Here is an 18,339-nt window from a genome sequence, read left to right on the forward strand (position 1 = left end):
TGCCTGGCGAGGAGACTTTGCAGTGTCAGCTATGCAGCTCCCAATGAAGATTTGGCAGTGAGGGCTCATGCCCACGTGCGTATGGGTTTACATAGGATCTTGCTGGCAATGAGAGCCTACAGAAAATGTTGCCAGTACACTGTAAGCATGTAATGTTTGCACAAACCTTACATACAGGTAGGTGGCGTGTAAAGCACAAATGTACCTCATTTTCTGGCTCCCGCGGCCTGGCTCGGATGCAGTTGGTCATTCAGGGCCAAAAGGTTACATTTACACTAAATGCTGTATGCATGTACACATTGGCAGAAACATTTACATACATGCAGCATTAAATATGGTTCAAATGCATTTTTCAAATCTTTTTACAATTATAGTTACATAGTTAGTCTGGCTGAAAAAAGACAAAAGTCCATCCAGTTCGAACATTAAAAAAAAAGTTATAATAAAAGAAAGTTATAATAAAAAAAGTTATAATTTAAAACAGTTATAGAGGCCCATAGTAAGTATATATATATATATATATATATATATATATATATATATATATAAAGATAAAGTGAATTTTTTTTACAGATGCAGTATATATATATATATATATATATATATATATATATATACACTGCATCTGTAAAAGAAACTTCACTTTCTCCAGTTCAACCATTAACAAAAAAATAGAAGCCCATAGTATATATATATATATATATATATATATATATATATACACATACTGCATCTGTAAAAAAATCACTTTATCCAGTTCAACCATTAAAAAAAAAAATAAAAAAGTTATGATAAAAAAAGTTATTGAAAAAAAGTTATAATAAAAAATGTATAACAAAAAAAGTTAGAGAGGCCCATAGTATATATATACTGCATCTGTAAAAAAAATTCACTTTATGTATCTGTGTATCTTGTACCTTGCAGTACCTATATGTTTGGCTTTGGCTTGGGAGCAACAACATTTTATCATGGCAAGAAGTAGGTCATTTCTAATTACAGATTATATTACATTATCTAATGAACTCCAGGTGGACATAAAAGATACAAATCAATGCAGCTCTATCTTCAGAAATACAACATCAAGGCTCCATGTACACTAGCATTTTTTGGGGTTTTATTTTTAAACTAAACAAATGCTGGATTAAAATGCTGGTAATAGCATTTTTAGTAGCGTTTAGAATCATTCAGCAGTGTTTACGTTTTAATAGCGTTTTTACAGTACATGTAGGAAAAAAAAAAGATAGAAAAAGTTGTTAGTATCGCTTTAGTAGCGTATAGAAACATTCAGCGTTTTTTTTTCTGCTGGAAAAACGCTCCAAAAAACTCTACAAAAACTATTTTATTTCTGCCCCTAAATGCAGAATCTTGAAAAACGCTAATAGCCTAAAATAGTGTGCATGGAGACATAGGATAACACTATTTAGCTTCTAGGAGCAGAAAAAAATGCTGGTGACAGCTTCTAGGAGCTTAAAAAAAACTCTAGAGTGTATGGAGCCTGAATGTTTCTTTGTGAATGCTAGTACTAAAATAGACTTGGTAACAGCCTCTGATACTGCAAAGTGAAACAAAAAACAAGAAGCGCACCAACCTTGCTCATTACCTCAGTAACAGAATTTATTAATAGAAGATAGGTACTCACAAACAGCGAATAAAATCAGGGGGTAGACACTCAGGATAACTGACGCGTTTCGAAGGATATGCCTTCTTCCTCAGAGCTTCGAAACGCGTCAGTTATACTGAGTGTCTACCCCCATGATGGGATTCGCGCTGGCTTCTTATCTTTGAAGTCCCTTTGAGGACTACATGCCTGATTTTATTCGCTGTTTGTGAGTACCTATCTTCTATTAATAAATTCTGTTACTGAGGTAATGCGCAAGGTTGGTGCGCTTCTTGTTTTTTGTTTCACTTTGCAGTATCGATTGGGCTTCCCCAGCCCTGTTTTGGAGCTGCACAACCTTGAAATATACTGGTGGTCGCTTGCTCTGGTGTTGGTTCCATCTATTTGCCACCGGTTTGGGCCCTAGAGCGCAGGAGAAATCGCAGCTGGTCTACAGCCTCTGATACAGCAGAGCAAACACAGCAAATGCTGTACTCCTGTGCTGGGGATGGACTCAGCAAAGGCTATGGTAACAATTCAGATGTCCTGGAATATGCGCTCCTTGCTGCCCTCAACGGACCAGGGTAGTCCAAAGTCACTGGATACAAAGAAAACAAAAATAGGGCGCACTGGCCTAGTGCATTATCGTAAAATTTTAAAAGGATAAAAAGTAAGTATCCTTGAGGAAGAGGCTGAGTCCTCGAAACGCATTAGCCAGTTGGAAGTCCAGGGTTCCATTTTTTGAACTTATATGCAGTGTGGATTGGACACCGCTGTTTAGTGTGATGTGCCTTTGTCCTTTATGTCCATTGTGAGTTCTAATCGCACCGCATCCACACCAAAAACCTGCAGGACCCTTTTTTTGGATCCGCACTAGAATCGGATCGCATGGATATTCACACCTATGTGATCCGATTCTGCACATCGCACCGATTTCGGGGTGTTGTTAACTTAACATACACACCCGCAGCGGTTCGCATGAACGGGGTGCGATTCGGATGCGGTACGGAATTCGCACAGAAAACGCTGCAAATTCTGCACTGCATCAGTGTGAACCTGGGCTAAACCACCATTCTGATTTGCTGCCTTAGAATTTCGGAATTAAAAACATTATAAAATAATTGGAAATAATTTGAACTACATTGTAATACATTCAAACTTGATTTGAAAAAGCCTGTTATAAAAAAAAAACTTCTACGCTGTATACTTTATTCACTGATCTTAAAGTAACCTCCTACCTCTACCCAAACTCTGATCGCACTACTCATTGCAACAGGCATGGGCATCCCTACTGGCTCTGCTGTCATTCTGGCTGCAAGTGGGGCCCTCTGCTGGCTGACATCTGTAATACATATAAGAATCTGTAATACATATAAGAAGGGGTTTCACACGCAGTCCAAAGTGATGGAAGGTTTTATTCTTTTCATTATTTATTATTATTATTATATTTAGAAACTGTTTTTTCCCAGCATTTTTAAAGAAAAATTAAATTAAGTTCTTCAGTCCTATCTGTGAAAATTAAAAGTCAGCAGTTGCAAAAACTGTAGCTGTTGACTTTTAAAAAACAGCCACTCTCCTGTCCAGGGATCCAGTGGCGTGCTCACCCCAGCGGGTTTCACTGCTCTTCAGTCTTGACTATGGGCAGCCGACTGTGACTTCACAACTGGCTGCCCGCTGCGCATATGCAAGCCACACTGTGCCTTGTGAATGGTCCTGCAATCTCTTGGGACCTGTGATGTGTCCCAAGAGGCTACGGCGAGAGGAGGGGGAGGTTAACTTCCGCCATAATTGCCTAGGCTGTCGGAGCAGAAGTGGGAGCGGGTATTTGCTCCCCTACTCCCCCACCCTGCAAAAGCTGCAAATTTGGACAGAGGAGGGGTGGAGGGATGAAGAGGAAAAGCAGGACATCTCCTTTTGGGTGATGTTCCCCTTGAACCCCATGGCGCTGGCGCCTCCTAGCACTTTAAGAGTTCCAGAAACCGGGAGGCAGGGCGGGGCAAGGTCATGTGACCCCCGTGATTCGCTGTAACGGCGGTCACATGATCGGGAAAGGTCCCGATCGAAAGAGGAGATCGGGACCTTTCCGTGAGTACTGAACATGTGTGCTGGGAGCGTGCATGGCGTGCGCACTCAGCACATATGTTTTTTTTTAATAGAACGCAAATGTGCGGCCGCTCAGCGTCTAGGCTCAAGTTAAGGGCTCACTTACATTTCTGTGGTGCTTTAATATAAATGCACTGTGTTCAGGGGCGGACTGACCATTTGAAAACTTGGGCACTGCCCGAGGGCCTGGGGTCAGTAGGGGGCCCCATGAGATGCCCCTGGTACCTTTTTCATAGGCTTTTTTGAGTTTGGGCAAGGACACAGGGGCCCCATTGCCCATTGCCCAGGGGCCCCATGAGTTGTCAGTCCGCCCCTGAATGTGTTATGTAGTGTCCTCACTGGCCTGCCTCGCCGCTGGCTATCCCCGCTTCAGTTGATCCTGAATACGGCTGCTAGACTCATTCACCTTTCCAACCGCTCCATCTCCGCCACCCCCCTCTGCCAATCCCTTCACTGGCTTCCGATTGCACAATGGATCAAATTCAAAATCCTAACACTGACGTACAAAGCCGTCCACCATACTGCCCCGAACTACATCACTGACCTAATATCCAAGTACCGCCCAGCACGCAAACTCCGCTCCTCACAAGACCTCCTTCTCTTTAGTTCCCTGGTCTCCTCCTCCCATGCCCGCCTCCAGGACTTCTCCAGGGTGTCACCCATCCTCTGGAACTCCCTGCCCCAACCCATCAGATTATCACCTACTCTCTTCTCCTTTAGGCGCACCCTGAAAACCCATCTCTTCAGGGAAGCCTACCCCACCCCCTGCTAACTTGCCGACCTCCTCCACTCTTCCTACCACTCCATCCCCCACAGCTATCTCCTCCTGTACCACCATCCCCTCCCTCCTAGATTGTAAGCTCCAAGGAGCAGGGCCCTCAATCCCCTCATGTTTTGCATTGTATTGGTATTGTTCTGTCACATGTTCTGTTCCCCTTTGTAATGTACAGCGCTGAGCGAACTATTGGCGCTTTATAAATACTGTATAATAATAATAATAATAATGTTAATGTGCATTGCATTAAGACAGCCCAATAAACTCAATAGGCTTCTCATGCAGCAAAACATCAAAAAATTGGACGTCACAAAATTTTTGCTGCAACACAGTATGGTGTGTTACAGCATGTTGCATTGCATGTGCATTGCCTTAGTACATTAGGGGACATGTGTTATCCTTAGAATGCAGGCGCTCCATTCCCCCCCCCCTGTAACCTCAGTAAAGGATTCTGTTGATGCTGCTCCACTACAGTCCAATCTACAGTTCACACTGATAACTCTCACTTCTGTAGTCCCGGGTCCTTGTGCTGTTATGGCGTGTTGCGTCAAAGGCATGCGTTCCCGCAATGCATTGATGTACATTGGGCCTAAACTATTCACAACAGTATTCCTATCCCCCAAGAAGTTCACAACCTATTGTTCCTGCTACAGAATACACACAGCAGGATCAATGTAGATGGAACTAAATGACCTACTAGTATATTTTGGGGATACACTACCTACACCTAGAGATGCAGCAATACCCTTTTTTATCAGCAACTATGAGCACAAATTATTTTATTTATTTATTTATTACAGGTACTTATATAGCGCTGTCAATTTATACAGCACTTTACATATATATTGTACATTCACATCAGTCCCTAACCCTCAAGGGGTGTACAATCTAAGCTCCCCAACTCACATTCATACATACACATACTAGGGACAAATGTGGACAGGAGCCAATTAACCTACCAGCATGTCTTTGGAGTGTGGGAGGAAACCGGAGTACCTGTAAGAAACCCACACAGGCACAGGGAGAACATGCAAACTCCAGGCAGGCGGTGCCATGGTTGGGATTTGAACCAATGACCCTAGTACTGCCAGGCACAAGTTTTTTGGTCAAGTTCTTGCCGATACAAAATGAATGGGCACAAACTGCACTGCAAACAATAGCATGCGATTTGAACAGGAATGCGGTGTGATTCCTGTCCAAATCACATGCGGTTTCCCCACTGCTCCTGTGTAAACCCAGGCTTGTCAGAGTTCACACATGAGCAGTGCAGGAAATCTCCCTGTATCAATTCCATGCTGTCACACAATGAAAAGCTGCTTCACAGGTCTAGGGATTTGAAATCCCTGTGGCTTTCTCTCCTTTCCTTGCAGGGATGACAGTATGAGCCAATCAGAAGCCATCTAGACCGTACTGTCATTCCTGCAAGGAGAGGAGAGAAAGCCCCAGACATTTTAAATTCCCACACTTGTGAATCGGCTTTTCGTTGTGTGACAGGGATTGGTACAGGGGGGCACCGCCGACAAGCCTGGGTTCACACAAGAGTGGTGGGGAAACCGTATGTGATTTGGACAGGAATCACACCGTATTCTTGTTCAAATTGCATGCTTTTCTTTGCAGTGCGATTTTCACCCATTCAGTTTGTATCGGTATCGGCGAGTACTTGACTGAAAGTATTGGTACTCATACTTGCTGATAAAAAAAGGGTATTGCTGCATCTCTAGGTTTATAGTAGTGATCTCCCCAAAACATACTAGTAGGTCATTTAGTTCCATCTACGTTGATCCTGCTGTCACAGCGGTGGACTGACAACTCATGGGGGCCCCGGGCAATAGGGGATCATGGGGCCCCTGTGTCCTCGCCCACACTCAAACCACACCCAAAAAAGCCTATGAAAGATATCCAGGGGCATCTCATGGGGCCCCCTACTGACCCCGGGCCCTCGGGCAGTGCCCGAGTGCCCAAATGGTCAGTCCGCCCCTGCTGCTGTGTGACTTCTGTTCACACAGTTCACACAAGAGTGGTGGATAAAATGCATGCGGTTTGGACAGGAATTGTACTGCATTCCTGTTCAAATCACATGCTATTCTTTGTAGTGCGATTTGCGGCCATTCTTTTTGTGTGAACGCATATCACACCGCAAAGTATTGGTTTGCAGGTATCAAAAGCATTTTCACGAGTACTCATGAAAATACTCTGTATTGGCACCGATACTGGTATCAGTGCATCCCTACCCACGCCAAAAGGTAATAAAGCAAAAGATTTGGATACATTTCAAAAATGCACAAAATTTATTTTTAAACTAAAATTATAAAAGGTGCTGTTATGCTATTTAAGGCCTTATAGCCTGAATGGGCCATTTGGTTTTTTTTTCAACATCTCTAACTTCCAGATGTTGCATGTAGCCCATTGAAGTCTATCAGGGCATATCAGGCAACACAGTGGCTAAATGGTTAGCACTTCAGCCTGCCAGTACTAGGGTCACTGGTTCAAATCCCAACCCCAGCACCACCTCCCTGGAGTTTGCATGTTCTCCCTGTGACTGCGTAGGTTTCCTCTGGGTATTCTGGTTTCCTCCCACACTCCAAAGACATGCTGGTAGTTTAATTGGCTCCTGTCTAAATTAGCCCTAGTATGTATGAATGTGAGTTAGGGACTTTAGATTGTACACACCTTGAGGGTTAGGGACTGATGTGACTGTACAATATATATGTAAAACACTGCATAAATTTGATGGTGCTATATAAGTATCTGAAATAAATAAATTAGGATGCAGCGGCTGCATGGACACAGTTGCTTGTCCTAATGTGTTGAGACAGCAGGTGATCGGCCCTTGTATATGTGTGGGTTTGGATTGTACTCTGAACACACCCAAGCTCATCACTAATGCCCCGTACACACTATAAGAAAATCGTCCGAAAATTTTCGTACAAGGACTGATCGTCCGATAATCGGATCGCTAGTACACAGCTTTCGAGAGCCCATTACGACAATTCGTAAGACAATATCCGAAGGGACAAGAGCAAAAATTTTTCTCGTACGATACCAGATCATATGATTTACATTTAATCAGTACAGTAGTTGTCTGAAAATACAATACAAATACAACGCAATACATGACATCACTTTCGAAATTTTTTTCTTTACTAGGAGAATTTTCGTATCTTTAGTAACCTTTTCACTTTCGATGTGAGACTAGCAGGCGAAAGAAAACAGCCGATCGTTCGTCCGATATTCTCATCGTGTGTACAGGGCATCACTGTAACCACTAAGGCAGGCCATAAGTATGGACCTTGGGGTGGCAGGGGACGCTGTCGGAGGTGGACTGACAACTCATGGGGCCCCCGGGCAATAGGGGATCATGGGGCCCCTGTGTCCTCACCCACACTCAAACCACACCCAAAAAAAGCCTATGAAAGGTACCCCCCCCTACTGACCCCGGGCCCTCGGGCAGTGCCCGAGTTCCCGAATGGTCAGTCCGCCCCTGGACGCTGTTGACTATTAAGAGAGCGTGATTTTTTTTTTTTACAAAGCTGATCTTGTACTTTAAAGTGAAACTTCACACAAGCTATAAGTTCCATTCCCAACTCTATTGAAAACTAAAATGTCAGTTAGAATTACACGTCAAACAGTGATGCCATAACAACATATCAAAAAAATAGGACGCTGCACACAAAACATTAAGGAACTATTTGTTGTTTCTATCTGCAGCCTTGGCAACCAACCATCTACCAGGACGTATTCAGTTACCACAGAATTCTCAGCTTTACCATCATAAAAGTCCCTCTACAGCAATTTATTACAGGTCCGTAATAGATCACAGACCTGTGACTCATTAAAACAAGCTAATATCTAGACTGTTGAAAGCTCAAGCTGACCACCCACTGCTATGTAAACATAAGGAGGGGGTCCGAGTGTCTTCAGCCCAGTAAGTAAGTGTACTCCTTTTTTTTTTCACAACCAATTGGGTTGAATATGGATGGGTGGGTGAGGAAAACCCAAATTTCAGCAATTTTTAAAAAATATTTTTCCACATCATGTTGCCATACTCACCTAATATCTGAAGCTGTTCCCAGGGCTGGACTGACAACTCATGGGGCCCCCGGGCAATAGGGGATCATGGGGCCCCTGTGTCCTTGCCCAAACTCAAAAAAGCCTACGAAAAAGGTACCAGGGGCATCTCATGGGGCCCCCTACTGACCCCGGGCCCTCGGGCAGTGCCCGAGTTTCCAAATGGTCAGTCCACCCCTGGCTGTTCCCTGCAGTGCTCTCTGTTGGGCACAAACTCAGTCTTTTAAGTTGAGCTTCCAAGCCCCACATCATGGGCCTGTACCCAGAAGAGGCATCACTACAGCACCCTGCACTCACTGTGTAATGGTGTAGAGCAGCCTTTCTCAATCAGGGTGTCCACCTTGAGGTTTCTTCAGGGATGCCTTGGCAAAATGTCTAAAAATTGCCCAAAAGTTGTATACAAGCCAGTGGGTGGAACAAGCCTGCCTTTTAGTTACACAAAGCCACAGGTTTCCATTGTGCACCATTACGACCTTCTAGCCGCCGGCATCCTGACCACCAATGACATCATCAGTTGATAAGGAGGATGCCAGCTGCCTGCACAGTGCTTGAATGGTCAGTCCGCCCCTTCTTGTATTGAACTGTATTGTTGCTGTATTGTCTCCCGTTATATTGTAAAGTGCTGAGCAAACTGTTGGCGCTATATAAATGCTGTATAATATAATAATAATTGCTGGTAATTGTGTATATCGCTCGTTCTGGCCGGAAGGGCGGGGCTACAAGGTCACACGCACACTGCATCACTTCCACTTGTACGGAAGACGTCAACACTACATATTGCTCGACGAACGATCTTTTTAGATGGGTAATGTGGGCTACGATTTCAACCAGCGAACGAACGCCTCTCGGTTGTCGGATGACCGATCGGTCAATTTTATACTCGTGTACTCCCACCTTTCGGGACTGATGTGAATGCACAATGTAAAGAGCTGCGTAAATTTACGGCGCTATATAAGTACCTGAAATAAATAAATAATGTGATCATAAATAGTAATCATTGAATATTAAATGCACATATACAGGACAGTCGCAGGCAGGGGCGGACTGACCATTTGGAAACTCAGGCACTGCCCGAGGGCCCGGGGTCAGTAGGGGGCCCCATGAGATGCCCCTGGTACCTTTTTCATAGGTTTTTTTGAGTTTGGGCAAGGACACAGGGGCCCCATGATCCCCTATTGCCCGGGGGCCCCATGAGTTGTCAGTCCGCCCCTGGTCGCAGGTGCCATCAATTTCTTTATCATACAGGGGATCTGTAGACAACTGTGCTTTTTATGAACAAATCTTTATATTCCTCTATAGCGTCCTTACATACAAGGAGCATTTCTCCGAATCTCATGTCCAGGCCAAGATATTCTACAGCCAACAGAGCAGACATACACAGTCCGGCATTAATCTAAATACTGCAGAAAGCCAGCACAACCTCTGATGCTTCTACAAAGTGGTGTATTGTGTGGCTGTATGTTTGTGCCTTATGTAACTAAAGAAGCATCTGAGCAAAGGGGTTACGCAGAATTCTGAGTCATCCCGCGCCTGGCGGTTGTTGGGACACTTTTTGTAGGGTAGCAACAGGACGAGTAGGAACAGACTGAAGGCAGCGTGAGGGCGGGAGGTCTATGGGACTTGGGGCTGCAAAATAAAGCGTTCATTCCTGTGGTCAGACCACAGATGAAGGAAGAGAAATTGGCCTTCGCTGGTATTGTGAGCTCAGTACAAACACTTCAGACTTTGCGCTTTCTGTGCTGCGGAATAGGAGCCTACATCCCTGCAAGCTGTGCTCTAATGATCACCGAGAGTGTTAAAACGCTGCACCAGCTAAATCCTGGAATTTTCCATCTCAGCCATCGAGCTTAGTGCATGTCCTTATCTATATAAGCTGTACATGGAATACCTTTTAATTGCAAAGTACATCCGTGCTCTATTATCTTTATTCAAACGATGATCTGACACTGGTACCAGTACCGTTATGTAATAAGAATAAAAAACACTCCACTGCCTTCCAATGGATTCATTGTGGTCAACTCTTCAGAGCTATAGCCATCAATAATATCCAGGCAGTGAGCTAGATTATAATTGTTCATTGCAGCTCCCAGAGGGATATGTCACATCAAGGGTCAATGCACCCATAATTGACATTTCTAGTGTTAGTGTATGCTGAAGAGTTTGATAATCCAGTCACTGCCCTGGGCAGTTCAGAGAGTAATATATATATAATTTATTTATTTATTTCAGGTACTTATATAGCACTGTCAATTTACACAGCACTTTACATATACAGTGGGGCAAAAAAAGTATTTAGTCAGCCACCAATTGTGCAAGTTCTCCCACTTAAAAAGATGAGAGAGGCCTGTAATTGGCATCATAGGTAGACCTCAACTATGAGAGACAAAATGAGAAAAAAAAATCCAGACAATCACATTGGCTGATTTGGAAAGAATTTATTTGCAAATTATGGTGGAAAATAAGTATTTGGTCAATATCAAAAGTTCATCTCAATACTTTGTTATATATCCTTTGTTGGCAATGACAGAGGTCAAACGTTTCCTGTAAGTCTTCACAAGGTTGGCACACACTGTTGCTGGTATGTTGGCCCATTCCTCCATGCAGATCTCCTATAGAGCAGTGATGTTTTGGGGCTGTCGCTGGGCAACACGGACTTTCAACTCCCTCCAAAGGTTTTCTATGGGGTTGAGATCTGGAGACTGGCTAGGCCACTCCAGGACCTTGAAATGCTTCTTACGAAGCCACTCCTTTGTTGCCCGGGCGGTATGTTTGGGATCATTGTCATGTTGGAAGACCCAGCCACGTTTCATCATCAATGCCCTTGCTGATGGAAGGAGGTTTGCACTCAAAATCTCACAATACATGGCCCCATTCATTCTGTCCTGTACATGGATCAGTCGTCCTGGTCCCTTTGCAGAGAAACAACCCCAAAGCATGAAGTTGCCACCCCCATGCTTCACAGTAGGTATGGTGTTCTTTGGATGCAACTCAGCATTCTCTCTCCTCCAAATACGACGAGTTGTGTTTCTACCAAACAGTTCTATTTTGGTTTCATCTGACCATATGACATTCTCCCAATACTCTTCTGGATCATCCAAATGCTCTCTAGCAAACTTCAGACGGGCCCGAACATGTACTGACTTAAGCAGGGGGACAGGTCTGGCACTGCAGGATCTGAGTCCCTGGCGGCATAGTGTGTTACTTATGGTAGCCTTTGTTACGTTGGTCCCAGCTCTCTGCAGGTCATTCACTAGGTCCCCCCGTGTGGTCCTGGGATTTTTGCTCACCGTTCTTATGATCATTTTGACCCCACGGGGTGAGATCTTGCGTGGAGCCCCAGATCGAGGGAGATTATCAGTGGTCTTGTATGTCTTCCATTTTCTAATTATTGCTCCCACAGTTGATTTGTTCACACCAAGCTGCTTGCCTATTGTAGATTTAGTCTTCCCAGCCTGGTGCAGGTCTACAATTTTGTTTCTGGTGTCCTTTGACAGCTCTTTGGTCTTCACCATTGTGGAGTTTGGAGTGTGACTGGTTGAGGTTGTGGACAGGTGTCTTTTATACTGATAACAAGTTCAAACAGGTGCCATTGATACAGGTAATGAGTGCAGGACAGAAGAGCCTCTTAAAGAAGAAGGTACAGGTCTGTGAGAGCCAGAAATCTTGCTTGTTTGTAGGTGACCAAATACTTCTTTTCCACCATAATTTGCAAATAAATTCTTTCCAAATCAGCCAATGTGATTGTCTGGATTTTTTTTCTCATTTTGTCTTTCATAGTTGAGGTCTACCTATGATGCCAATTACAGGCCTCTCTCATCTTTTTAAGTGGGAGAACTTGCACAATTGGTGGCTGACTAAATACTTTTTTGCCCCACTGTATATTGTACATTCACATCAGTTCCTAACCCTCAAGGGGTGTAAAGACCAGCATGTCTTTGGAGTGTGGGAGGAAACTCATGCAGGCACAGGGAAAACATGCAAACTCCAGGCAGGAGGTGCCGTGGCTGGGATTCAAACCAACGACCCTAATACTGCCAGGCGGAAGTGCTAACTATTTAGCCACTATGCTGCTCAAATTATTCGTATTATACAGGATTTATATAGCGCCAACAGTTTGCTCAGCACTTTACAATATAAAGGGAGACAATACAGCGACAATACAGTTCAATACAAGAGGGTTAGGAGGGCCCTGATCCTGGGAGCTTACAATATATATATATAACAGAGATCACCTTCAGTGAAACCCACATGTCAACATGATCGGTAGATGACGGAAGAGCCCCGAGGCCAGCCTCAAAGATGTTTAAACAAATTCTGACTTATAAAGTCTTGGTTTTGTGTTTCAAATTTAAAAGTCACAATTCTGCGTTTCAAACTCAAGCTTTTAATTTCAGAATTCTGACTTTGAAACTCAAAGTTCTAATTTGAAACTCAGAATTCTGACTTTTTAATTCCAGAATTCTGATTTTAATTTCAGAATTCTGACTTTTAATCTCAAAATGATGACTGTGAAATGTAGACTTTGAATTGCAGAATTCTGAAACTCAGGATTCTAACTTTTAATTACAAAATTCTGAAACTCAGAATTTTGTTTCAGAAACGACTTTTTCCTGGGAGGACTCCACTGTTGAACAGCCAAAAAGAAGTCTACCATAATTTGCAGACAATGTGGGCAGCCGAAGAAGGACCCCACCAGATTAAAAAGAAAAATAGAGAAGACTCAGACTAGAGCATCATGTGACTGTGAATTTATGTAAGTAAAAGGGGCATTTAGACTTCCAGCAATCAGTTAGGGAGTGGTGGTTACATTATCCTGGAGGTGGGCTTTATCAGGAATACCACTGGTACTTTATAGTAATAGGCAGCCTCCCCAACATATATGTAAGGAAGGGGCAAAGTGAAGTGCTACCTTTGAGATTTGAAAATAACGTTAGCCGAATGTATGTCTGGATCTACTGATAATTCTACACTGAATGTAACCTCTGCTGAAGTATTTATTAATCCTGTAATCTCTTTGAATTTCTGGGGTTTGTGACAGGTTTTCTTTAAGCCAACTAACAATTTCATATACCTATACCTGAAGCTTCTTTGGCATGAACAGAGCCAAGAACTATCACGAACTATGTTGGAAGATCTCATCTCACCACATGAGGTCCCAAAAAGTTAGTGGGTGGCTAAGCATGCAAGACTCCAACTATAATTGTATTACTTTAAGGTAAACAGACTCTTTGGAAAAGGTCAAAAAATTATACATAACTCTGAAACAGGATGACATACACTCATATATACGCTCAATATTTTTTAGAACAGTGGTTCTCAACCACCAGGCCATGGCCTATAGCCGGCTGCAGATCTCTTAAAGTGTTACTAAACCCACAACAGTAAAATCAGTCTGTATATGTAGTAAAGCTCATTGTGGAACCTAAGGGGTTAATCCTCTGCATTGTGTAAAAAGGCTGTTTGATCCTGACTTCTCTGATCCTCCCCTTCTTCCAGTGTCCCCCTATCTCTTGATAAGACATATCATGTGGAGTCACTCTGAACATGCTCAGTTTGGTGTGTATTGCTAGAGAGGATTTTATTTCTTGTTAGAGTGCATGTGATCAGCACAGGGCCAATCATCACTGTCCAGACAGAGGTCAGGGGTTCTGCATCCTCCTAGAGCAGAAAGAAAACTCCTATGAGCTGTAACATGTTCTCTGCTGGACACTAGTAGAAGCCACAAGACTGCTCTAACTGCTGATGAGAAAAGGTAGTTAGCTGTTTATATTTGCTAAAATAATTGCACTTCCATGTTGTGTGCACTGTGGGATACCAGATATAGTGAATGCAGGGTCCTGGGTTTAGTAACTTCCATAGTTCCTCCCAGTTCCCATAGTGGCTCCCAACCTCCCATAGTGGCCAACAGTGCTCCCAGGCCTCCTGGGAGTGCTTAGTCTCCACAGTGCACCCCAACCTCCCCTAGTGCTTCCCAGCCTACCACTGTGCCCAAGCCTGCTGCAGAGCCTCCATCCTCCATAATTCCCCACAGTGCCCCTCAGTCTCCTCTAGGAAACCTCATCCTCTAAAGGGCCACCAAGTCTTCCACAGAGTCTCCTAACCCATCCTACAGCATTTCAATGTATGTTTTGCATTCCCATATTTGTAGTGTGTGTGTATAAACTTTGTTTTTTACTGCTAGGGCATGGAAGGTTTTGGAAGACTATACCAGGCCCTGGTCTCAAAAAGGTTGACAGGCACAGTTTTAAAATACTTTAACATGTTTGTTCCATACATGGGTGAATTGTGTGGCATCCGTGTTAGAAGTCACTAAAAAGTTGCCAGCCCCTGCTTTAGGATGTTATTTTATTGGAGATATTAGCAAGTCCTCTTCTGATCCATGTGTGGCACTATCCCCAGTGTGTACCATGGTAAGAAAGGATTAGACTGCCACACATAGCTGGAGACAATACTATGCTCAGTGAGCAGGAAATAATGTGTAGCAGTGTCCCATGGATACGATAAGAGGAGACTTCATTGTTAAGTCACACCACTGCCAAAGTCTTCACATAGCACATATAAAGAGGTGAGTCATGGAACAGTAACTTCTGCTTTACTGGCTCTAGCTGCAGAGAATGAAGATGTTCACACCAACTACTGAATGATCCAGGGTGAATATCGGACCATTTAGATTTCCTTATGTATGTATATACGTATTCATTCGTAAATTACTTTCTGTGTTTCTATGGGCCATCTCTCTGGGCACTATATCTGATACACTGAAAAGCCTTTTTCCATAGAATTTTCTCAAGAAATTTTTTACGAGGTAGGTCACCAGGTCTTTTCTCAACCCTCCTCAATTGCTAAGCCTGGGATTGTCATGCAGAATGTGATAACACATGTATATAGCCATTCTGTACACACCTTCTATGACCAGTATAGAGAGAAGCCAGTTAACCTACATTATAAGCAGGTATAGTTTGGGCTCATGCAGAACTGCCATGCAGAAAGGATGGAGGACAAGAGAAACACTTCCTCTGGGGCCTCCATAGGCGTCATCCTGGGAGCAGCCGTCTCATTGGATTTCTGTAGCCATCTTTAGTGAATAAATAGCACTCTCCCACTGCAGTTGGCGCATATTTGCAAAGTGGCTAGTTCAGGGAAAGGAACCCGTTAGTGAGGGACAAGGTGTCTAGCGTAGGGAAAGATTCTGATGGAGGAAGGACAAAATAGGAACTTCATGTCTGAGCCTACCATCTAAGAGCTCCTTCTGCTTCTCGGGTGCCCTTTTCATCACACTGCCCACCGGCCACCTCATTCATCGGATGCTGTTGGGTATCGTAAGCTTTTCAATGTGTCCCTACAATATTTAGACAGTGTTCTACAAATTCCTCTGTAAGAAACTAATGAACTGTTTGGCAATGAGATTCATACCCTGCCATCACCTTGTTGGAACTTTTTGTTAATACATTTTGCTACATTCCTTGGTCTTCAGGTGCATTTACTCAACTTTGGGTACCAAAAATCTTGCCCCACTCATATACCATCATGTCTTTGGAGTGTGGGAGATAGCTAGAGTACTCAGTGGAAACCCACACAAGCAGGACAATGGAACTCCATGCAGATAGTGTCCTGGCCAAGATTCCAACAAAGGACCCCAATGCTACAAGGCTTAAGTGCTAACCACTAAGCCACCGTGCCACCCCTGATTTCATAATGAGGTGTTTGAACAGCACACAAGCAATACCCCAAGCACCCATTAGAATTTAAAAGCATGTTCCTAGTCTATGGAACATTTTATTTTAAATTAAAGAAACTCTATTGTTAAAAAAAGACAAAGGATAACCATCTACTAAACTACACCTCACCTTTTTGCAGATGAGCAGTAATCTAAATGATTACTGTTTTTAATGTTAAAAGAGACCCCCTGGCCTGGCCCAAAGCAGGTGTAAAGCAAGACCTTCACTAGGACCTGCAACTCAAGTATCAATGTGTTTGTGATTTCCCAGTTCTCAGTTTTTGGCTTACCATCTGTTACTCTGTCTAGATTTCCTGAACATGTCTTTGTTAAAAATATACCATTAATAGAGACCAATAAGAAAATAGAAAGCTCACGACAGAAGGGATGCATGGACAACATTTTATGTAACTGGGAGGAAACGCCCTGCACACATAGTACACACAGAATGTGCCCAGGAACATATAGTATACTGGTGTGCAGAAGAGTACTTTGGTCTTGCAGCGCTCGCAAACTTAATATAGTGTTTGTTTGAGGGTCCTCCAGGAGCGTCAGTTTGATCCCACCACCCGAACACACCATTAGGTCAACGGGCTCCTACACTATTTTACCCTAAGTTGTGTTTGGTAGGGTCTTTAGACCACAAACTCCCTTAGGGACAAGGGTTGCTGTATAAATGAATACGATAAATAATTTTCAGGCAAATTGTTTTGTTCACACAACAAATTCCTCCAGGAAAAATCAGATCTACAAAGACACCGAGAGCACACATTGCATGCTCCTGCTGGCTAGAGCTGTAAGACTATATCCCAGGTTTATCCTTGTTTCTGTTCAGAAATAATCAGGTGGCAGCAACACAGATAAACACATGACAAAGCGAAGAAGGAGATTTTACCTTGGTGTTTGAAATTCTTTCCGGTCCGCTGACCCCAGACTCTGTAAGACAAGAAAGATCCTTTTAGATATGGTGTGTATGGAGGATGAGGAGGAAATTCCACATACATTCCAAACTTGAGAAAGGATTAACTTAATGGTTCCCAACATTATTAGAGGAAAACTATACCCAATTTTACCCCCCTCTGCTGACCCTAACATACCATGTATTTGGCACATCGTGAGGCCCTCTGATAAACTTTGGTGGAAGCATAGAGACAAAACGGTGACATCAAGACATCAGAATCTCTGATCCAAGGTAACAACGTACATGTATAGATCCATGTTATTTACAGTTTTAATGAGAAGGCCATTCATCTTACATATTCATAGAGAAATAATAGACACAGAAAAGGTCTTTAGTTCAGATCCTGAATACATAATGTTCACACAAAATTCAACATTGCTGGCCCTGCCACATTCTTTTTATGCATTCTGGCCTTGCAGAATACATGAGTGGCTTTTCATTAAAAAGACATTAGTTAGAAACACTGCTTGGGAAAAATCAGGGCTGTGTTAAAGGGAACCTGTCATGAGAAAAACATGAAAGCTGCCAATGCTTAGCTCTTGATCTGGAAATGTGAGTTGCCTGGCTTTTAGGCCTCATCAGGGGCGGACTGAACATTTGGAAACTCGAGGGCCCGGGGTCAGTAGGGGGCCCCATGAGATGCCCCTGGTACCATTTTCATAGGCTTTTTTTAGTTTGGGCAAGGACACAGGGGCCCCATGATCCCCTATTGCCTGGGGGCCGCATGAGTTGTCAGTCCGCCCCTGGGCCTCATGCACACTGGATGTTTTACTATCTCTCTTAGGTGCCTTCTAATGCATTTGTAACGCGTTTAGGTATGTCAAGCAATTGAACTTCAATTCATTTCATTGGCCAAAATAATAATTTATTCTGGCCATTGAAATTAATTAATGCTCAAATGGTAAACATTCCTAGCGCTTAGGCGCTTAGGCGCATTTAGGCAATTTTATTTTGCTCCTGAAATACTGGAAGTGTTTTTTTTCTACCTCTAGACTCCTTAAAAACATATGTTTATGAGGACACATAGGCTAACATGCAGGGCCATTAGGAGGCAGGAGAAAAAAAAAAAGTGCCTCAAGGAGCAGAAGAAAAAATGTCCAGCCTTAATGCTGACCTTC

General features: G+C 43.3%; 1 protein-coding gene across 2 annotated transcripts in view; it reads right to left on the reverse strand.

Moving 5' to 3' along the window:
- Positions 1 to 18,339, reverse strand: part of LOC149473188 (ankyrin repeat and fibronectin type-III domain-containing protein 1-like) — a 455,911-nt gene that overhangs the window by 245,983 nt on the left and 191,589 nt on the right. For both annotated transcript variants that reach the window (XM_089683050.1, XM_089683059.1), the window contains one exon: positions 17,156 to 17,196. In XM_089683050.1, coding sequence (XP_089539176.1) covers positions 17,156 to 17,196 — 41 coding nt within the window. The remainder of the gene's footprint in view (positions 1 to 17,155; positions 17,197 to 18,339) is intronic.

The sequence above is a fragment of the Staurois parvus genome, unplaced genomic scaffold (assembly GCF_062004578.1).
Source record: "Staurois parvus isolate SC_StPar_1 unplaced genomic scaffold, SC_StPar_1.0 ptg000018l, whole genome shotgun sequence".
Classification (NCBI taxonomy): domain Eukaryota; kingdom Metazoa; phylum Chordata; class Amphibia; order Anura; family Ranidae; genus Staurois; species Staurois parvus.